The sequence below is a fragment of the Artemia sp. Qi Xiang Cuo genome, chromosome 2 (genome assembly GCF_049724085.1).
Source record: "Artemia sp. Qi Xiang Cuo chromosome 2, ASM4972408v1, whole genome shotgun sequence".
NCBI lineage: Eukaryota > Metazoa > Arthropoda > Branchiopoda > Anostraca > Artemiidae > Artemia > Artemia sp. Qi Xiang Cuo.
The window spans coordinates 81,001,903-81,025,747 of record NC_142795.1 but is presented as its reverse complement, the minus strand read 5'-3'; the positions used below and the strand labels follow the sequence as shown (position 1 = coordinate 81,025,747).

The 23,845-nt window shown below is 33.7% G+C and overlaps 2 protein-coding genes across 3 annotated transcripts in view; one reads left to right on the top strand and one right to left on the bottom strand.

The window, feature by feature from the left end:
* Window positions 1-752, bottom strand: part of LOC148955679 (putative G protein-coupled receptor Mth-like 3) — a 40,787-nt gene extending 40,035 nt beyond the window's left edge. Inside the window, exon 1 of the mRNA XM_089108300.1 lies at window positions 661-752. Within this exon, the coding sequence (XP_088964426.1) occupies window positions 661-717 (57 nt within the window). The 5' untranslated portion in view covers window positions 718-752. The remainder of the gene's footprint in view (window positions 1-660) is intronic.
* Window positions 753-5,549: 4,797 nt separating this feature from the next.
* The window catches only part of LOC148955678 (bridge-like lipid transfer protein family member 3B), a 62,858-nt gene continuing 44,562 nt past the window's right edge, over window positions 5,550-23,845 (top strand). For both annotated transcript variants that reach the window (XM_089103430.1, XM_089103436.1), the window contains exons 1-4: window positions 5,550-5,772; window positions 14,144-14,345; window positions 18,282-18,473; window positions 21,580-21,805. In XM_089103430.1, coding sequence (XP_088959556.1) covers window positions 5,729-5,772; window positions 14,144-14,345; window positions 18,282-18,473; window positions 21,580-21,805 — 664 coding nt within the window. In that variant the 5' untranslated portion in view covers window positions 5,550-5,728. The remainder of the gene's footprint in view (window positions 5,773-14,143; window positions 14,346-18,281; window positions 18,474-21,579; window positions 21,806-23,845) is intronic.

Genomic DNA, 23,845 nt, shown 5'->3' with positions numbered 1-23,845 from the left:
GGCAATGAATAGGACAAAGACAGACATTTAACTGAAATGTGTTGTAGAAGCCTTCAATTTTTTTCAGCTGTTTAGTTCGACTATTTTGTGTTGTTGCAATAACTTGTAGGCTCATAACTGGCACCAGGGGCTGGATTCCATAACGGATCAGACTCGTCATCATCATCAGACATGATTTCCATCTCAGGTTCGCTGTCTGATACCAGAACCATCTCTGCTGCTTGCTCTGGGATGAGCTTCTCTCTTACACGTATGCTCCTCTCCTTGAAAACTTTTTCTTCCTCTTTTCTTGGTTTCAAGTTTTAACTGGAATAAGAGAGGCTCCCTGTTTATGGAAGAGAAAATTGTGACCAGACCAATGGTGTATGGATGCTTCTGCTTCGTCAAATTAGAACAATCAGAATGAAGTGCTTCACAAATAAAAAAAAGTGAAGCAAAAGAAAGAATATAGAGCACAATCAACAAGTAAAAACAAAATAGTATATGAGAAGTTTCTTCAAAAACTACCCGTCTCAAAACCTAAAGTTACCATATGGTAAACGTAAAAAGAAACACAGAAATGGGGGGTGAAGATAAAACTAAATTAGATTCGTATAAACACAGGCTAAAAGTAAAGACTTTAAGAAACAAAACAAGATAATAAAAACTAAAAAAACTCACCTGCATCATTTTTTCATTATCGCTGTCAAAATCAGCGAATTTTCGCTTTTTAGGCATGGCAAAAAACTACTGTTTTCCCTGGTCAGCTGACGACTTACGGAGCCATCTAGGAGAATAAAAGGATCGCAACACGGAAGGCCAAACTTCTGCTATCTGGCGGTATTAAAGTCGATAGCGGTATCTGAACTACAAAAGAAACTATGTACGTGGAAGGGACGGTTACCATATGGTTACCTACGGAATGAAAGGGTTAGTAAAAATGTTTTTGTTACGCATGTTCTTTTTTTTCTTCATTTCCTTTTTAGTACGGCTAATCCAATCCAACCCCACTAAGAAGGATCTGTTTTACATAATAACATTTAATTTGTATAAGACATGAAGTTAACAGTTTATGCAAGCTCTTACGCAGTGAATTATTAAAAATAGTTTAAAAACTTAATATCTTTCAAAATTCGTCGAACAGCTTGATATTTTGTAAACTGAATCACAGTTTTAAGTGTCACTAATTAGATATGTACTATCTAAGGCTACATTCTTCCCCAAATATGTGCGCAATCCAAACAAATGAAAGACAATTATGCAATAATTTTTTTTTCTTATTTCACTGGACAATGCGATTTAAGGTAGCTTAAGGTAAATACAGAATGTAATTAGGTTATAAAGTAGTTCTGTTACTAAAACACTAACAAATTGTTATTCGAATGGGATAAAATGTCACGGAGCTTCATTTGGGCAAATGAGTTCAAACTCTCCATAACTAAATTCTCAGGGTAAAATTTGGTAAAAAGTGTTTCCAACTTTTGTGATACCCGGTGTCATCCTCATATTCATAGTTTTAATTCTTTGCATAGAATTTTATTCCATTTTCTCTTTTCTAAGAAAATTCTCATTCAAGGTCTCATACTTTCGAGTTTTCTAGGTTCTCACGTTTTTCGGCTTTAGCGAAAGATTTAACAGTTTTTGAACTGAAAACGCTATATAACTCAGCTCTCAATGCTGTAATTAAACATATTTTGAAGAAATTAAAGTACTATTATGGCAGGGCTGCCACCTGTGAAACTTTAGTGTCACTTTTGAAACCTTTTTTTAAAATGGCACTTTTCGGGACACCTGACACTATTAGGACACTTTTTAGCAAAAGTGGCACTTTTTTTTCCTAAGTAGCACTATTTTACAAAAAGAGAATTTTTTCGGACAAAAAACTGGAAGGAAAACTGTCAATGTAGATATGCATCGATATCCCTTTTCTGTCAGTTAAGATTCTTATATTAACTCCGCGCTCGGCAATTATTGGATGCAAGAACAGGGTTGCCACCCTGGCCTGGAAGAATTTACTAAATCTGAGAGGAAAAGTTTACTAAATCGAATTTTTTTTACTAAATGCTCAAACAAAAAATTTGGTGCGTGCGGCTACCACCGCACGCGCACCATCAAGCTTCGATTTTTGCTATAGGAGGACAATCAATAGGATTTCCACAATCACTTTTCTTTTTTTCTTCTTTTTTTCTCTTTTCCTCTTTTCTTTCGTGCTCATAGTATGATTGAAAATTCCGGAAACCTATAAGTTCAAAAACCCTCTTTTTTATTTGGATGTACTACTGGATAGGCTTCATATTCCAGATGCGGTTTATCGAAGACGGCAAACAAATGTCTGGAATCTTAGATTCTGGAAATCCTGCTGGTGAAGCCCGCCTGTAAATTTATCAATGGTCTTCAGGTCATAAAATTCAGATATATTGAAAAATTAAAAAGCAATCAACGAAGAAAAACTGCTATAACTCATATTCACAAAGCAATTCAGGCAATGAAGTGCTTAGAATCTGAGGTGTGTTTGAAACTGACAGCTTTTGAAATTTGTCCCCCAGTTTCCGTTTTTAGGTTTTAAATCTAAACCCTTCAAATTTGCAATTTTAAGAGAAAATTTGCCACTTTTAAAACACTAATTGGGCTGGTCTTTAAATAAGGGATAAGCTACTTACAAAGATTTCTGGCAAATTTTTAAGTAATTAATTTAGGATTTTTTTTAACTGTATTTTTCTGGCTTCTCTTTCGTTTATATTCAAGGGAATCAAAGACCAATACAATCTATGTCACTTCAAAACGGAAATGATGTAGTCGGCTACCGGTTTAGTTGTAAAAATATGTAAATTAAAAAGTGCACCTCAAATTGGACTAGGGCTGCCAATAAAAAGAACACTGATATAACATACAATAATTAGTTTGAAAAAAATAATATTGTCAATATTTTTCAGGTCAGGCAAATCATATAAATTGAAAAGTAAGAAGAAAAATATGTAGTCACATTTAAAAAAAAGTCAAACTTAAAAGGCTTTAATCATTCTCGGCCTCGTCCGAATTTAAAGTACCCACTAGTGTCGAATTTTGACTGAAGGGGTCTACTTGTTTCCATATCTTGATAGCCCGAGTCAAATCTCTGGGGACCACCCAGTCATGTACTCCACTTGACGACCTTAGAACAAGTTGCTTCGTTTTCATCAGGGACGAAACACTCGAGACATTTAGCATATTCTGGTTTTTAGTCTATTCCGACAAAATCAAGAACTGTATCTCTGCTCCAGCACTTGAATGGGGCAAGCTGCACAGAGTCAGAAAGTATTTGGGCAAGTATGGAAAACGTTCTTTTCCAGCAGCGTCTTTAAAAAGGGACAAGGCTAACTAACAAACGTGATAGCTGTTATGAGAGTCTGGGAAATTTTTCAGAAAACAAATTGAGCCGGCATGCCAGTCCTGGTTTTAAATAGTTTGCCTTTCAAAGCGAGTATCAAGAAGAAGCCGAGAGAAAAGTAGAGATTTTCAAGCGCTAAGGTTGACGCGAAATCGCAAAAATGAGAGTAATAGTAGCCATAATATCTAACATAATTGAAATCAGGTTTTTTTTTATGAATGGACCCTGATTTTTTTTTCCCCTGAATTCATGGAAAATAACAAAAGTTTTGTTAATTACAAATCATGACTTTTAACTAGATTTCGGGAAATTTACTAGATCCTCTAAATTTACCAGATTTTTTTTTACTAGATCTAGTAAAATCCTACTGACGGTGGCAACCCTGTGCAAGAATCTTTCTGTACGGTGAAAAACATAAACGTGTTTGTATCTAACTGTGTGTGATAAATTTTTATATTCATATTCTTACCACTGATAAGCGAAGATCAACCAGTGATTTTCGATACGAAATACTTGGCAATGAATAGGACAGAAAAAGACATTTAACTGAAATGTGTTGTAGAAACCTTCAATTTTTTTCAGCTGTTTAGTTCGACTATTTTGTGTTGTTGCAATAATTTGTAAGCTCATAGACGATAAGTCAGTCAAGCGGTTTACAATTCTCGAATTAAATTTTTATGTTCCATTAGTTGAGGGTAGACTTCAATTCAAAGAAGAGAAGAGAAATAAAACCTAAGAGTGTATTTTTGCGCCAATATGTTAATATCTGTTACTATGTTAACCAGTCACTAGGCCAGTGAGTGATTAACTTTACGCGTCTTTTCATTGATTTACGTGACTGGGGCTCTTGAATCCCAGTGACTGAAAACCTTACTGGTGATATCACACAACGACTCAGCACCGCAAAAACATCCACTATGTTCGCTGTTGTCCCATAAGAATATCTAGTGACCTCTTCAGTGATTGGGCCAGTGACGCAATATGACCAGTGACTGGGCCGGTGATGCGCTCTAACATTTCCGTTCATATTTTTTCTTTGAACTCATGGCAATGGACAAATGAAAAGTCATACATAACCATCATACTAAAAACGAAATTGATACCAAAACTTCCATTATCTTAAATCCTATGCAATCATTAGCAATATCACAATCTAATTTCACTTTTTTTTTCTTTCTTAAATTTATGTTACATCATTAGATAAAATGAATTTGGACGCACTTCCTCATTTTAGTTATTTCATTCCCACTAATTTTTGATTGTAAATGTGCTTTCACGCTGATACTCTAAATGCTCGTCTTTTATTATAAAGGTGCTTTCATATTGATACTTAAAATGCTAGTTGACTGTTCCGATGCCCTTGTCTTTGGAGACCTCTTATAGAAAAATGTACTTAGAGTTGTGAGAGTTCTCGTGAAACTTATTCTATTCAGGTTGTGATAAACAGATTAGATGATATAGCTGTTTTATTGCTTTTCCACTAGTTTTTGCCAAATAAGTTATTTGAAAAATTTAGTGTCTGAACAACTATTAGTTGTGTTTATCTTAGGGTCATCAATAGCTACGATCTATGTCCGTGGCATTCTCTTCAGCATTTTCGGAGAAAAGAAAAGTTTCAAGCACCTGAATGCACTGTAATAATCCAGGTAATCCATTTTATGAAGAAAGGATGAAAAACTTTCAATGTAGACGAGAATTGCTGTCTCTTTTTTCTGTTTCTCAAAAAAAAAACTGAAGGTTTTTCCTCTTTTCTTTTTCTGTTCCTTTTTCACGTTATCAACAAAGAATGCTCGGAAAAAAAGAGAAGAAAGTACTCTGTGGAACGAGCTCCCATTTTATACAGTAAGCACCATTTGTGTTTTAGCGGGTTTTTAGGAGGGGACTGAAAAGTTGACAAGAGTGGAAGTGCTGCGCAAAGCCGGAAATCAGCACCGACTAAGTAAAATCAAAATTTTCTTTTTATAGTTGATAAATGGCATTAGATCCGAGATTTCATGTTGGAGAGTTTAAAGATGAAGGAAACTACGGGGGTGATTCCAAGCGAATTGGCCAATATTTTAAATTTAAAAAGGTTGTTGATATGAGCGCGAGCGACGCGAAGCGTCGCGAGCGGCAATTTTTTGAAAATGACACTTTTTATACAAAATTGACACTATTTTGCTACCCAAAGTTGCACCAAAAACACCGGCTGAATGGCAACCCTGTATCATGGGCACACCACATGAGTACAGGAATGAAAAGCTCTTTGAAATAGATAAATTGCTAAAGTGAAGCGTCCAGCCTATAGTCCAACGCCTAGTCAAATAGTCCCAACTGTTCTTGTTTTAGGAGTGATTGGCTTGATCTTGAGCAAAGTGGAGAGTAGGGTAGTCTATAAATGACATGGCATCATTAATCAAAAATCAACTTTTGAAGCATTTGTCAAAGTAAGATTATACAAAGAAGCTTACATATTTTGAAAATTTCAAGTAGGCTATGCCCAGAGTTGGTAAGGTGCCCAATGGATATTTTAAAAAAATTACAGGTAAAATTCTACTTTAGCTACTTTTGGCTATCTTGGAAAGGGGTGAGGCTAGAAAAATGTGACTTTCAGGGAAGGGTCTACAGGCTAAAGTATGTCCCGGGAAGGTATTTTGAAGTACCTACCTTCACTGCTTCTCCATCTAGAGGGTCCTGAAATTTTGCCTACATGACAGGTCGAAATGACCTACATGACCATTGAAATTTTGACAAAACAACATTTTACATTAATTTTCAGTTATCAGTTTCTTTTTCTCTGGCTTCAGCTCTGGAAATGCAATTTCAGTTATTTGAGCAGTAGGCTATTTTAAGCCATATCAATAGTTAATTTTCAAAAATTTAGGAAATGTATTTGCATATCTTTAAAACTCATATAAATTAGGATTGAGCAAAGTTGTGAAGCTGAAAACAATTTTGTTGTACTTCATTTTAAGCAGAAGATCTATTTTGCAAGGTTTCACTTCTATAACACACCATATTTTTAAAGGTCATCAAAGGTCAGGACCCACTAGAGGGAGGATGAGTGGAGGTGGGTACTTCAAAATATCTTCCCAGGACATACTTTAGTCTGTAGACCCATCCCTGAAAGTTTCATTTTTTTAACCTAACCCCTCTTCAAGATACTCCAAAGTAGCTGAAGTAGAATTTTACCAATTTACATTCTATAGAATGTAAAAATAATATCAAACTAGGCTACACTTAGTAGGCTATCAAGATAAAATATCATGCTAGACAGATAATAACATTTTAAAGACTTGCACCTTTACCTACCTAGCTGAATATTTGACTGTCTATGCAATAGCCTAGGCTATACAGAATATCTACCTAGTTGGATAATAACATAGCTTAGTGTAGTGTTTTGGATATGTATTCAAATAGGCAGATAAGAAGATTCTCTAAGCAGTTTTGGGTTAATATCCAACTAGCCAGATAAATTGTTTCTCTTAGGCACAGCAAGAATATCCATCTAGTTAGATAATAATGTAGCTTAGTAGTGTTTCTGATATATATCCAACTAGGCAGATAAGAAGATTCTCTAAGCAGTTTGGGGTTAATATCCAACTAGCCAGATAATTCATTACTTTTAGGCACAGCATGAACATCTAGGCTAAGTAGGTGGATAATACCAAGTCTTAACACTCCTGACATATATCCAACTAGGAGGATAAGTAAATTCCATTAGCCTAGGCTATGCAGTTTTGGGATAATATCCAACTAGCCAGATAAATCGTTTCTCTTAGGCACAGCAAGAATGTCAAACTAGGTGGATAATGCTGAGTCTTAGATCTTCTGATACAATTTAAATAGGCAGGAAGTTACTTAACTAGCCTACCTAGTTTGATTAATATCAGAAGGGCTAGGACAAAGTGTTATCCACCAAGTTATATGTTTATGCTAGCCTATGTCTAAGAGAAAAAATTGTCTGACTAGTTGGATATTATCACTAGTTTACAGGAAGAATTTACTTATCTATCTAGTTAGATATATTTCAGAAGCATTAAGTTAAAGTATTATCCACCTAATTAGAGATGCTAACTTGGCTTTAATACTCTATCGTATATGACCAGTAAGGTAAAACTATTTTTCTTATAAAGATTAATTATTTTCCAAGTTAGATTATTCCCTACTTGCTTAAAAGGATTGTTCAGATAGCTAACTAGTTTGATAGTATTGGCAATAACCAAGCATGGTTGGATAATATTCTTACATGCTATAGAATAGAAATTTGTAGATAATATCCATTGGGTATACTCTCCCCAGAGTCTAGGCTACAAGACTAAATATAATCAGGAAAACTTAGGTCTAAAATAGTTCATAACCAAGAAAATATTATTCTTTTATAGTCTATGGTAAAAACTAGTTATATTTTTGGCAGTTCATATTATTGACTTATGAATAAAGTAAACATACTACTTGATGCCTTTTTTATGCTCTTTCCCAATATAACAATCATTTTGTTGTAAATGAATTTTACTCCCACCCCTATATACAGGGTTGCCACCACAACCAAATAAAAATCACCAGTTTTTAACCAAGAGAATCACCAGATTTTCACCTGAAAATCACTAGAAATCACCAGTATTTCACTAAAATCACCAAAAAATAATCAGAAATTGGTGGTCAATAATGATAAGCTTAACACCAAAAAGACACACTAAAACCAGAATTCCAGGCAAAGACTGAAACTGTTATCTAAAATCCTGTTACTGGACATGAAGAGCCTTTTTATTTATTTTACTACTATTATACTTTTCTTTGTCTTTACTTTGCAAAATCTTTTCTTTTTCTTTTAACTGGGTTTCTGTTGAAAAGAATAGCTCCAATAATCCTCTTTTGTCCTCAAATTGAATTCCATTTGCTTATGATGTTTTTAATTCCCCTGCCATAGTTGATATCCTTAGTGGTAAACTCTAGCTCTGAAAAAGATGACTCAAATGGTGTCAATTTCTTATATATTTATTTTACTTCCAGAAAATTGTCATGGGTCAAGTCTAAGCTGAAATATCAGACAAGCTGTGATAAATCTTATTTCCCTGGTTCCTTAGATGAGAGCCTCTGGTTTCTTGAGACTGTTAAATTTCTTGAAAAAGATCTAGCCTAGGCTGCTGAACTTATGTTCATATGAGACTATGCTTTCTTTACCTGAGAATTTTTTTTTTGTTTCTCAGCCATAATCCGTTTTTATCACACATGGGACACACGTGTATGTGTTTATAAATTAAAATATGTAATTATTGGGAAGCCGATTGCCAAGCTAAAAGGATAGACAAAAACCCAAAATAATGCAACTCTTTAGAAATAACAAATAAAAACAAGACATAAAATATGAAAGTCACTGATTATTTCACCTCAGTAAGACAGCAAAACCAATCATGCAGGGAATGTTAACTAATTTTGTAAAACATCACCAAATTACATGAAAATCACCAGATCTGGTGATAAATCACCAGTGGTGGCAACCCTGCCTATATATACCAATTCAATGTATATATTTGCACATTAGGGCGGTGGGTGTAAAGTTTATTTCTGATGCAAATGGGAGGTAAGTTTAAACTTTACTCCCCCCACCACTAATGTGCAAATATATACCCTGAATTGTTATATATAGGGGTGGCCAGGTGGGGGTAAAATTCATTTCCAACAAAATTATTATATTCGTAAAGAACATAAAAAAGGCATTTAATAGTATGTATACTTTATTTGTAAGTCAATAATATGAAATGCCAAAAATTTACATCTTTTTGATGAACAGGAATTAAGAAGAATTGGATGGTTCTAAGCATTGACCCTCCCCCCAGAAAATAGCCCCTAGAAAATAAGGTTTCCAAACTTGAGAATTTTATTTTAGTTTTTTTTAAGTTTTGTTAAAAAGTGCCTAGGAATACAAAAAGGAGGAATTTACATACCATAAATATCTTTAAAACTTAGAAAAAAACTGCAAGTCCTTTTTTATTGGTTTGTAAAGTCTCTGTGTTCACTTCTCTGTGAAGTAAGACTTCTTCTCTTTGAGGCCTTATGGTAGTGTTGGCCTATTATCTGGGTTCTACTGGTGGAGGATGTCTAGAATCTCTAACCATCACATAGTTTATGTTTAGAGTATAAAATGTTTATTTGTACATATAATACAGTGAATGCACATATGGCGAGGACAGATACAGAATTAGAACTGACTCAAATAATCTAAATTGGTAACTTATGTTCAGCACAATATGCAGATACACATCTGGACATTTGACAGAACTGTTCTAGTTTAATCTGTCAACTTCTAGGAATTACAGCAAATATTCAGAATTAATTTAGTTATCAAGGAAATCGGATTTGACTAGGAAATGGACCTTTTGACATATACTTAGAATTTAATTATTGGTTTCAACCCATAAAAATCCACTTCCAAAGTTTAAAGATTTTCCCCAGGATTTTCAAAATCTTTAAAAAAAAAAACAAAAAAAAAACAAACTATTTTCTATCCTCAAACAGGTACAATTAACAAGAACATAAAATAAAATACTGACACTAAAGCTGAATCAACAAGACACAAGATATTTTTCCCAATTGGCACTTTCATTTCACTTTATATTGTCATGCTAAATTTGCATAAAATTCGCATAGCTACACCTAATAGAAACATTTGCACATCATCAGAATATCTTTTATAAGAACTTAAATTTGAACAGAACACTTAAACAAAAATGATAATCTTCAACAGAAACACAATGAGATTTTCCTTTACTTTCCTTTTACCAAATCTTTAATTCTTTTTTTTCCAAATTATTCGGTTCTTTTACTATTTATAGGATATCAAAAGGAAGTAAATACATCATTTGAGAAAAGTTGGTTACACATCTTTCGCTTGTCATTTTTATCTTTCTATTTTTCCTATTTCAAAGAAAGAATTTCTCCTGTCCAGTTAATCAGCATAAAAACTAGCTACTTCCTCATTTTGACTTGACATCAAGTCCCAACACCGTTTATACTGCAATAACACACTAATCTCAATAATCATCTTACTCTACTTATCTCTAAAATTGTTTCAATACTCTCTATAATAACCTGGAGGTTTATTTCTTGTTTTCCTATTGCTTCTCCTAAGACTACTTGATTCTCCACTTGAGCCTACTTTAGCCTCTATTTCCCCTTTATCTACTTCTACACTAACTAGACTAGGCTCCATTTGAACCTCATGTTGTTCGCTAGAAACGGAGCTATCCTCCATTATTTCTGAATTTACTACTAGAGTCTCCACTGGAAGCTGGTATACAGATGATGTTGAATCAATTCTCCTATGCCCATGATTCTCTAACTCTGATTCTACAATTCTTGATTCCTCTGATATTGATTTATTTGTTATTGCTGGTTGCTCAAGACAATTTTGAACAACCAAAAGTTTCTCACCTGGACCTTGACGTAAGCTATAACCATTACTGCTTTTCTCTTTGTCATTAGATTTTACTTTACTATTAGCAATATTAGATTTATTAATCATATCAATTTTCTCCTGATAAATAGGATTCAAATGTAAAAAAGTTTCTGAATCCTTTACAGGCTTTATCAGACAACTGTTTACTGTTCTTCTTACAGAAGCCCCTGAAAGTTCTTGTACCAAGAATAGGGAATCTTTTAAAACTTTTAAAATTATATATGGTCCACAAAATTTAAGCTTTAAACCCTTGATCTCCCTTGGATTCTGAGCTTTATCTTGGACATAAACTAAGTCCCCTTCTCAAAAAACTGGTAATTCTACAGCATTTTTATTATATTGTACTCTTTGAGATTTTCTCTTTCAATGATACATTGAAAAAGGCATGTTTTAAATCAAGAATGCTAAAATTTCTTTTTGAGCTAAGTTGGTTCAGCACATCCTGGATCCTCCTAATGGGCCAGGCACTGTCCTGACTAATTTATTAATCTCCCGGCAATCATAGATAACCCTCGTAGGCAGTGGAGCACCAAACCTCGAAAACCCTGCAGGTTTTGTACCATGGGAAATAGTCGACAGGGCAGAAAAGAGCATGCCAGAAGTCAACAGGGCAGAAAAGAGTTCTGTGCCAGAGGAAAAAATAGTCAACAGGGCAGAAAAGAGTTCTGTGCCAGAAGTTGACAGGACAGAAAAGAGTTCCATGCCAAGGAAAATGACAGATAAAAATTTTGTGTCTTGGCTGTTGAATATTTTTGACAGCCTGTTTCTAAAGGAAAGTGTTCTTTATTGTTATCCACTAGGAGGCGTTGGCAAGGACAAAGGGGTCCCTAGAACAGCTAAAATAGTCTTTCCAAGTGTCCTAGTAGATTCGGCAATAAAACTGACTCATGATCACTTACTCATTGGTGGTCACATGTCTATGGAGAAGACATTAGATTGAGTGAGCTGTATCTTTGTATTTGATAGAATGGGTGCAAAAGTTCGAGAGTATTGCAAGAACTGTAATTTGTGCTTGCATAGGAATAAAATGCATCAGAACATCAAACCTACATTAGGAAAAAATGAAGAGCCAAAATACCCATTCTGTGTGTTTTCGGTGGACTCTGCTGGTCCCATGAGGGGGCACATTATGTGGGCCTACTGATTACGGAAATTTTCATATTTTAGTTGGCATTGACCATTTTTCAAAATTTTGTATCCTGAAAGCTGTGCCGAGGATAACAGCAGAAGCTATGTGTAATTTTCTTTGCGAGTCAGTGATAGCATACTTCGGTCTTTTTGAAGTTTTGATCACTGATTCCCATCAGTCTTTCCTTTCAAATCTCATTTCACAGATGTGTGAAAAATTAAAAATTAAACATCATTTTTTGTCAAGTTATAATCCTCAATCGAATGGGTTATGTGAGAATCGTGTAAAGGTAATAAAATCAATATTAAATGCTTATTGTCAGGATCATCCCAATTCTTGGGATACTTATTTGCCTTTCGTTCAGAATGTATTAAATTCTACTATTTCTTCCACAACTAAATATTCACCACATCACGTAATTTTTGGTAGATCGTTCCACTCTTTCATTTTTGGATATTCAACTATCATTGCCTTCAATTGACTATTTTGACAATTATGAGGATTATATGGTTAATTTAGTTAGGAATTTATTCACAATTTACAGATTCTGTAAACTTTGGAAGTGGGTTTTTCTGGGTTGAAACCAATAATTAAATTCTAAACTCCAGCCACCAAATTGCATATATCAATGAGTGGCTAAAAATCTAAGTGATGCATGAATATGGTTATTACTAAATATTCAAGATTAAACACTTGAAATTGTTAGTTTATTGACTTACCTAGAAGGACCTCTTTTCTGAAATATCAATTATCTTATTTTGATGTTTATATTCTTTCAGTGTTTCAGATTTATTTGTATATTAGCAGAAAGCTGCTTGTCTTTTGATTCTAAAAATGTAACTTTTATTACTTGATATTTATTCTATAAATCACAAATATTAACTAGAATTTTTTTTGGTAACTTATGCATTAGCTGGTACCCATGCAAGAAGTCAAGTTTGGTTAATACTAATGAAATAAAATAAAAATGATGAAAATATAATAGTTTTGAAACAAGTCTGGGGTATATATTTGCATATTAAGGGGGTAGGGGGTAAAGCATAGCATTTATTAAATATTTAACCTAACCTAGGTACCTTTTTCTCCCCTAAACCCTAAAAACCAATAGTTTAAATATTTTAAATACAATGACAAACCACAGTTTGTGGTCTGATTCTCTATTGACAGATACATGTTTGACTAGTTTACTTTATCACAATATATTGCATGGGTACCAGCTAATGCATAAGTACCATTTTTTCTTTTCAATTGCTTATTGAAGCAGAGACCACATTTTGAGTTTATGATGACAAATTATTGGTGAAAATTTCACCAAGAAGGTGGGTAAAATGCACAATGTTGTTACTACACTCACATTTTGTCATACTGTAATAAAATATGGGCAGTCCAAGAACATATCTCTATTTTCTGAGGCATGGGGGGGGGCGGCAAGAGTGGTCCATATCTGGATAGTCAAACGGCGTGGTATGTATAATATTTTTTCTCCACATTATTGGGGAGGGCAACTACCCCACCCCCCTGACCACCCCCAAACGACGCCCCTGGTTATTGGGCCTTTCAACTATGATGAACAGAATGGCTATCTCAAAATTTTGATCAGACAATTTTGGGGAAAAAAGGGGCGGGGGAGGGGGCCTAGTTGCCCTCCAATCTTTTTGGTCACTAAAAAAAGAACTAGAACTTTTAAATTCTGTTTGAATGAGCCCTCTCATGATATTCTAAGACCACTGGGTTGATACAATCACCCCTGGGAAAAAACCAAATAAACACACATCCATAATCTTTCTTCTGGCAAAAAATATAAGATTCTATATTTTTGCAGGTAAGAGCTTGAAACCTCTACAAGTAGGGTTCTCTGATACGCTGAATTGGATGGTGTGATTTTCATTAAGATTATGTGACTCTTTAGGGGGTGATTCCCCCTTTTTCCAAAAATCAGGCAAATTTTCTCAGGTTTGTAGCCATTAATGGGTAAGACTAAACGTAATGAAACTTATATATTTGAAATCAGCATAATAAGCCGATTCTTTTGATATAACTATTGGTATCAAAATTCTGTTTTTTAGAGTTCCGGTTACTATTGAGCCATGTTGCTCCTTACTTACAGTTTATTACCACAAACTGTTTGACTAGGTTTATTCATGCCCCAAAGACTAGATTATGGTGCATCTATTCTTTAAGATACATGATTTTTCCATGATTAGCTGTTAAATTAATTACCATTTTGCAGGTTTGTGAAAAATCTTTCAGCAGACAAAATCAACATTTCAGCAATAAAAGGAGAGGGGGAGCTAACCAATCTTGAACTTGACGAGAAACTATTATCAGACTTGCTTGAGCTTCCATCATGGATGGTACTTAAAATGGCATTTTGTAATCGGGTGCTGATTAACATACCGTGGACAAAGCTGAAATCTATGCCAATTGTTCTGGTAGTTAACTTTTATTATATGAGCATCAGTGTTATAATTACTAATTATTTTTCTATATAAGCACTATTTTTGTTTAATATTTATGTTACATTTATGGTTTATGTTTTTTTATTTGACATTTGTAAATTTAAGTATGTCTATTTATTTTATGAGTATATTGTTATAACCTCCAGAAAATCTTCTTTACAATTGCTGTCATACCAAAAGGTCATGTTGGATATTTTTACTCTTATGAAATAATTTCCAAAAACTGCTTGCTGATCTGTTCTCGAAGGCAGGATTAGTAATTAATGTAGATCAGGAAGATTAACGCGTGATTGAACATAAATTGCCCAAAACTAACCCTAAAAATCTTGCTCTTTACTAAAAACTGAGCTTGATTAAGGTTTTTAAAGAATTTAAATCATATCCTAAAACTTAGTGTTGTCACAACTGGTGAAACACTATTGATAACCTTATAAAATAACCTTTTATTTTCTGCTAGCTGGTTAAGGACTTTTCCACTCTAAAGAGGACATCCTTTTTTTATATGCGTTTTGGGTTTTCAGTAAAGCACTAGATTTTCAGAATATTAAAAATTCAGGGAAATATCAAACGTCAGTTTATATCATCTAGCTTTGTAGATATTTGCTGCATAAACTCCTTAGCAAGGTCAAAATCATACCTGAAAAAAGGATGGAACCTAGGAGAGTATCTTGGAATACTCTATTGTGGACAGGGAGGGGATTGAAATAATGATTCTGATATTTGACTACCTGTGGTCTACTTGATAGGAAGGAGGTGACCAGTTAATTTAGGAAAGAATCAAGATTGAATTCAACAATAAGTTTCTCAACTAATTTATTGTGGTAAACAAGGTCAAATCCTTTTTGAAGGTAAATGGAAATTAAATTTAGCCCACAATTAGGCTTCTTGAGAATTTCCCCCAATTGAGTTGATGAGAAAAACAAGGTAATAGGAGGTAGAAGTGAATTCGAGGTTCTGAATCGTTGCAGGTCAGTAAAAGGAAGGATTTATTCCTTTAACCAATATGCAAGTCATTTATTTTTGAGAATATTGGAGTGAGAGAAATAGGATGAACACCTGCAAAACCAGGCTTTCTGTCTTTCTTTTTTAAGGGGGCTATGAAGCCCTGTTTCTGTATTTGTAGAGAGTTTCCAGACTCAGTGATGTTGTTGAAAAGGACAGACAAGGGCTTTGAAAGAAAGTCTCTGAAAGCGCTAATAAAGGGAAAAGGGATATCGAAAGGGCAAACGCATGTTTTTCTTGGTTTACTAATTCTCCTCTCGATCTCTGACAGAAAGATAGAGGGAAAAGAAGGGGAAAGATTGTCTTTTGGTAACTGGTAAGGCAATGCTGGAAGGCTCTGGACAATGGAAGCAGGAATTTATTTAGATTATTGGCAGTAACATCAGGAGACTCGGGTAAATTGAAGGTAAGCCAGTCTAGACTCCTGCCACACAATATTTTTTTTTCTTTTACCTCGGAATAGCGATTTCTTGGTTTATTAGTAAACAATTAAACAATTCTTTGTCCTTATTTTTGTAGTAGGATCAAGCAGATGGATGTGTTTCCTTTTTAAGTATTTTTCTTAGTATATTTGCTTCATCTAGTTTACCATTTTAAAAAATATTCATATTTTTGATTCACGAAAATAGAGGGGGGGGATAAGGATTATAGAGGGGAAGGACGAAAACGACCAGTTAGCTATGATAACGTAGAAAATAGTTATCAAATAGAAATAAAAAGGTATTTTCCAAATTCTAAGCGGGAAGGTGACTGCCCCCCCCCCCTAATTGACGCTCCCAGCGCAAATTCAAAATCCTGGCTTAGGAGGCCAGAATTTTGAAGAGAGTGGTAAGGTTTTTATGTTATTGAGATAGAATGCTTAAAATTTGAATAGGGGGGAGAAGAGGGAAAGATGATTACTCCCATCCAGTGGGGGTAAGCTGAGGGGAGACTGTAAAAAATATTCATGTTAGTCAAAATCACGTCTAGAGAGGTATTTTCCCTAGTTGTTGATGCTTTAACTATTTGCTTAACTTTAAGAGAGGAGCAAATTTAATCCATCTTAAGGTCATTGGCGTCATCAACTAAAAAAAATTCCAGCATTTGAATGCTTAGAAATAACAAAATCAGCACTCCTGCAACTGCTGGATAAATTTACGTTTTCCGTCAATATTTTGGTTTGGCGAGTGAGAGAAGGCTGCTTTGGCCTGACACTTAACCAAAGGATTTCGTCACACTCAGAAAGATAAGGAACTGGGATAATTTTGAAGTAAAGGTTTCTCTTAGTAAAGAAACAAAACTCCACCTCCTTTTCTTCCAAATGGGTGATCTGAAGTGCTGAATTTAATAAACTATTAATGATTGGACAGACGAAAAGGCTCTGGATCATGTGACTGGACGGTACTTTTTTAACACCAATAACATTAATTTGATTTAATTCTGATAATTAAGACTTGATAATTAAGCTTGTCAAAATTAAAACTTTCAGCATTAGAAATTGAAAATATAGAAAACTTAAAGTAGGCCTAATTATTAGAGAGGGGTATAATTTTGGGTTGTGGGACCGAGCAGGAAGCTACAACTGGTTTTTAGGTGATAGTAGGAAGAACAATTACGAGTTCAAGCTTTGAAGGAGGAGGCGCACCTTTGTTGACCTCAGCTGGTTTGGCTCAGGGGTGAGTTGTCAGTAGTTGTTGTAGTATCTATCCTTTCATGTGTTCCGTGCTGTGTCACCAGCTCACGACAATATATGGGTGGAGGCAGGGGGGGGGGGTTTTCCAAGACTTTCGGCTAAATAATAATTTTTCGACAGAATGTTTTTTTCACAATCTGGGTTTTGTGAATTTTTTATGTGAAAATACAAAAAAATGTCTTTCAAAATCTAAGGAGGAATTACCCTTCTCGTCTATTCACTCCCCTGGTTCTATATAGTTGAAACTTTCTTCTTCTGAATTTTGATGTAAAGAAATAAATGGGAAACTAACAAAACGCTATAAATGATGTTCAGAAAAACTCAGCACCTCAGATTAATAGAAGAAAAGAACGCAATATATATTCATGGATTCCAGATCATTTTTGGTCTTAATTTTCTGCAAGATTTTTAGCTTAGGGGTAATACTAATGCTGATTACCTAAGCGTCAACATTCAATTGCTAGAATTTTTGTATTTATTCATTTGTTATAATGTTAATGCATCATATTTGATTTATTTTCTTTTTGTCTTTTTTTTTTTATCCAAAACCTTTAATCTTTTCACTCACTATTTTTGTCTCTTATCAGTTTCGAATCATATACAATGTGTGTGATGCGAAAAATATAAAATATATCTAAACTAAAATATGGCAGTTTCTACTTTAGTTTGATTTTCAAATCGTGTACAGTCCGGCTCTATAAAACTAGTAGCAATAAATAGAGCTAATGATTTTTATTTTCAATATTTTTTTTTTCAATTCTAATCAATTAGTTTTGAAGGATGAATATGCTTGAAACTACTTTACGAAATACTGCTTGAATTGTGCAGAAGATTGATTCTCAACTTATTTGCAGACAAATTCACGAAATTATAGGAGGGGGGGGGGCAAAATTCATTTTTAAAAATCTAGGCGGTGGGGTGGGGATTTTTTTTGTCCTTTTTCTTTTTTTTTCAACGAGAATACCAAAAGAGAAGATAAATAAAAGTACAAAAAAAATTCAAAATCTAGGGGGGGAGGGAGGGTAAAACGTTAAGAGGCAGTGGCCCCAAAATTTTAATTCTTGTTATCATACAATTTCTGCAGCGTCTAAGATCCTTTATTACAGAAAAAATAAACATATCTAGTCTTTAATAGTCTCATGTTAAGAGTGAACATGTATTTTTACACATTTGATTATTGAAGTTAAAAGCCACTTAAATCTTTGGTGCCTTGTCAACGATCCTTTCACTTTCAGCACCTTGATGAAGTTAAAATACAAATTGAAACTATACCTTGCAGTGCTCGCAATGGTGTTGGTGTAGAGAAACCATCATACGCAACTGGTGGCAAGTATGGCTTTGTGGATAGGGTCATTGATGGTATCACTGTTCGAATTAACAGTGTGACTGTTAGCTTTAAGAGTGATAAGTTCCTTGCATCCTTACAGGTGAGTGGTTTTTAATACGATCGTCAAATGTAAAATATACATAAATTGTTTTTTTTTTCTAGTAGTCTGTGGGTATCTGGGTATAATAGTGGGTATTACGTATGGTATCACAATATATAATAATGTATCTGGGTATTACTGTGTAGCTGCTATCCCAAAATTTCAACAGTCTGGGTATTTTCTAGCAGTTTCTGGGGTTTTCATTATTATAGTGGGTATTACAGTATGTAAGAGGATATCTGGGTATTATAGTTCTGCCACTATACCTAAAATTTTGGGGCTTCCACAAATTCTCCTAAAAAAAATTGGACTCTCTGAAAGATCTCCGAAAATTTACGATTTGTAGTTGGTGTTTTTGTGAACGCTGATTTTTGGGAAGATTGTGGAGAACCCGATTTTCTTCCTGTTGAGACTCGGGTATAGCCTATTTCAGAAAATTTGGGCATTATTTTCATAAATTACGGCATTTCTCATTTTAAAAGATCTGTGGTTCATGATAGAAATAGTATTGAATATTTAATAATATATTTGTATATTTTATTAATATATTCAATAATATGATATTTATAAAACTAGACTGTTATTTATTGTTGAAATCCTTTGAGGCTGGAAAAGTGAGAATCAAGTCCCATAAGACCCCATGCAACAAGTCTATTGTCTTTAGTTTTTTTTTTTTTTTTTATTCTTGAAATGAAAAAAGTCATTTCTGAAACAAGCAAAAAAACTTAAATTTTTTAAACAAGAAAAAAAAAATATTGGTCAGTTTGAAGTTTTATGTTATGATGTTTATCAAGATTCAAGATTCATTTAATAAAAGAGCCTATCGTAGTTATGGCTAGTGCCCCAACTAATTTACACTATCTTTTAGAACGTACTAAGCAATAAGTACGATTTATCACACTAGTAAAAAAGAATGAAATGAATTAGTGAAATTTTTAATTCCGCAGTACACTGGTTCAAGCTTGTTCTTGTGGCGTGTCTTGATTGTCTGCAGAGGCGAGGGGTACCAGAACGGTTGTCACTCAAAAGCATGGAGTGTCTAAACTTACACATCAGATAGTACCTACGGTTGGGATTCGTAAAGATGCGAGGGCAGATTCGTAAGTGACATACTTGGTTCTAGAATGATTTTTAAGGCCCTTTTTTGCACTGTTTCAATTTCGTCGTTGAGATAGTCGATGTTGTGCACTTGTGGTGCACAAACTGGGCATGCGTATTCAAGCAAAGGGCGTACATAACACGTATGAGCGATCATTAGTTGCTTTATAGACAATCCGAATCGACGCAATGTGATTAAGGATCACACTGCGTAGTCGCCCTTTCTTACAAGGTTCGTAACGTGTGGGCTAAATAAACAACGGTTACTGAGTGTCATACCAAGAAGAACTGCAGTTGAAGTGGTAGGGTACCAGTGGTCGGGGCTAGCAACGTCTCTTTTCATAGAATTGAAGCGCATCACTTTGGTCTTATTAACGTCAATCTGAAGCCCGTTTGAACTGCACTGATATTTTAATTTGTCTTTTAGGTCACTATCAAACTGGGGAATCACTTGCCTCTCAGTCAGATTGTGTTTCACCAGGGCTGACAAAGAAATCCACAAATTTGAATCTTTCTTCAGTGTTTTCACGTAAAACATAGCTAATGACGGCTAAAAACAAGAAGGCAGCAAGTTTAGTGCCTTTTGGAGCGCCAAATGTTATTTCCGCCCACTCACAGTCAAGATCCCCTGGAAAAAGTGCATAGACGCACTGATATAGATGTCACAGGAAGTCTACTATTAGTAGTAGAATGGCTAGTAGAAAGGCCTTTCTAGCGCCCATCCGTTTCAGATTCTGCAAAGTTTTTGTGGTTAGAATAGCATGAGTTCATTCAGATATCAGATCGGGTTAAAACACACGTATACACAAATTAATCTTTCAAAGACAGCGCAATAGCGCTGCCTATAAAAGGGCTAAGTGGGCATTATTTATTTTTTATTTTCACCGAGGCACTTCGTATGGAGAGAGTTGTATAAACTTCGGATGAGGCCTATTTGAATGGAAATTAAAGCTTCTAGTGTCCTTTTTAAGAATCAAAAGTGATTGGAGGGCAACCAGCCCCCTTCCACGCACTGTTATTTCTAAACTCATCCAATTAAAATTTCGTGTTAGCCATTTTGTTTAGGGTAGTCAAAAGGTCCAGTAAATATGACTTCATTTATGTATTTTCTATTTTCACCAAGGTACTTCATATGGAAAGAGTAGTAGAAACTTAGGAAGGAGATGTGCGTCCTGTGGCTTTTTTGCCAATATATATATATCTGTCCATCTGTCTATCTAAAATTTTATTTATTTATTTATTAAACAAAATATATACAATATACATAACAACATTATATTCTTATAGGCTGTCCAAGAGCCTGACTCAAGGCTGTACAAGGGGGCAGTCCAGTACACGTTGAAAAAGAAATATGCCCTCATCTGAAACTTAATTCAATCCAAACTTCACTTATCGACCTATCAACTAACAATAGATTCGCCCAATTACCTACAACATAAACCACCAAATACCAATCCTTCATCCTCCTCTAACCCCCCCTCCAAAATATATTTAAGAGTTTTCTATATATTTATAATATTGAATAGTTTAAAAACTGCATTCATCATATAATTTATCCTTTAAACAATGCTTAAAATTGTTCAAATCCTTTTATCTGTCTTCACTATCCATCTCATTCTACAAACTAATACCTTTGTGCACAAAGGAATATTTCGACTTGACGTCATCGCTACTGGAGCATGGAACTCACTCTTCGCTCGAGTGTCTTGATAATCAAAATCTGAATTCATTTGGAAATTATACCCAAAACAACTAGGCAGTAGACCTTTATTTGTCAATATATGAAAAATATACCCATGAAAATAATTCATTTGAAAAATGTATGAATAAAAGGATTTAGTTCTGACATTTAGCAATTATATGGGTAAATTTGGGATTCAGTTGGGTCTTTGTGGTATGCCTCTTAAATATTTATGGCACGATTAATAGAATTAACTGTTTTATTTCAGAACCTAGATAAAAACTCTACCCTTGCAATATGATATCCCCTAATTTTTTTCTTTTGCAGCTTGAAAAATTGGCGCTGGAGTCACGAAGCTATAACTGGTTAGCCTGTGATTTGAAGTTAAGTCGTTTAAAAGACATGGATCGCGGAGAAGTTCTGATTTTTAAGGAATTAACATGGCAAGCTGTTAGAATAGAAGCCAAGTCTTTGGAGGATCCTAACCTCATACCCCTCAGGCTACTGACGAACCAAGCTAAAGTGCGAATAACCGTCAAAAAGAAACTATTAGGTATAATGTTTGTCTAATTTTTAGGGTAAACAATCGCTATCCGGACAAAGTCTTTACTATTTTGAAGATAAGTAGTTTCTTTCTTATTACAACTTACGAATTATTTATTACTTTTTATCTACTATTTTACTGTATATTTATTAGTATTTGTTTACTATTTACTATTTTATTATTATTATTTATTATTTATTCGTACTATTTCCATTTTACTATTTTTCAACTATTTTACTATATGCTATTTATTCACTCTTATTACCATTGCTATTTGATATTTTCTTATTATTATTGTTTTGTTATTGACTTTTATTATTTATTACTATATGTTTACTGTTCACTATTTATTTTTTATTTACTCTTATTGTTATTATTATTTACTGTTTTCTTATTACTATTTGCTTTTACTATTTATTTACTAGCACTTGTCTACTATTTACTATTTTGCTATTTATTCACTCTTATTACTACTACTATTTGCTATTTGCTTATTACTATTTACGATTTACTTTTGCTATTTATTTATTAGTATTTGTTTACTATTTACTCACTCTTATTACTATTACTATTTGCTATTTTCTTATTACTTTTTACTGTTTACCTTTACTATTTGTTTACTACTCCTGTTGTGCTTTTTAGTTACTTTTATTACTATTACTGTTTCACTCTAATTACTATTACTATTTGCTGTTTTCTTATCTACGATTTACATTTACTATTTATTTATTACTATTTGTTTACAATTTTCTATTTTGCTGTTTAGTAACTGTTTTTACTATTACTATTTACTATTTTCTTATTGCTATTCACGGTTCAATTTTACTATTTATTTATTATTATTTGTTTACGATTCACTGTTTTACTATTTATTCACACTTATTGCTAACTATTTACAATTTTATCATTACTATTTATCTTTAGTTTTTCGTTATGACTGTTTCTTTACTATTTACTAGTCTACTATTTATTTACTCTTATTACTATTTACTTCTTTCTTATTACTATTTACCTTTACTATTTATTTATTAGTATTTGTTTACGATGCACTATTTTATTATTTATTTACTCTTATTATTATTTAATGTTCTAAAGATAATTAGTTTCCAATGAAAATTTCAGTCTTTCAGGATTCGGTATTTGAACTGATTCCTGAAATTCTACTTCACCTGGCTCTACTACGCTCTTTCAATATGAAAGAAAGTTTATCTTAATCAATATTTGTTCTTTTACGGGTATTCGTGCCGAAATGCTTTCTTTTTAATTTTTTTTTATTATAGGAAAAATAAGACAAGGGATATAAAGAAAAAATGAACTATTCAAGTGTCAAAATAATTATTATTTCCATAAACAAAGTAGAGAATATTAAGGGAATTGTTTTTTCCAACTCAGTTTATAAATAAATAAGAAACAGAAAATAAATCCAATCCACGAGACTCTACGACCGGGAAATTCAGAACAGAAGGACAAAAAAGAGAAAAGAATAGAGAGAGAAAGAGAGAAAAAAAAGCGAAGAAAGACAAAAAACAACTTGAAAATTAGAACAAAATTCAGTATTTTGTTGAAGGTACCAGGCGGGTGACATCTTAGAACTGACTCAGGTAGGGTCGGGAGGTCTCCTAAGTTTGTCAGGTAGGGCTGTTAAACAAAAATGACTTATAAGTAAAGGATTAAAACCTGATCCAACAAACAGAACGATAGGAATTTGAATGTTACCTGAATTACGAATTTGACAAAAAGATTGATTAGAAGAAAAAAGGAGAATGTATCTAAGAAAAAGATTACTCTGAAGATGAAAAAAATAAAGATGCATGAAAAAGAACATAAAATGATTCTATTTCAAGTTACTGTTTAGTTACTGAACGATTTATGTCTGGATAGATTTGCTGCTTTATTATAATTTTTTCATAGGGATTACAGAAAGAGAAAAAAACCCACTGACATCCATATAATTGGACAGCAATTCCAATCAAGGCATAAGCCTAATCTAACAAATGATATGGTTTTCTTAGAATCTGTATGAGAAAATTTGAACTTCCTCTGAATAGC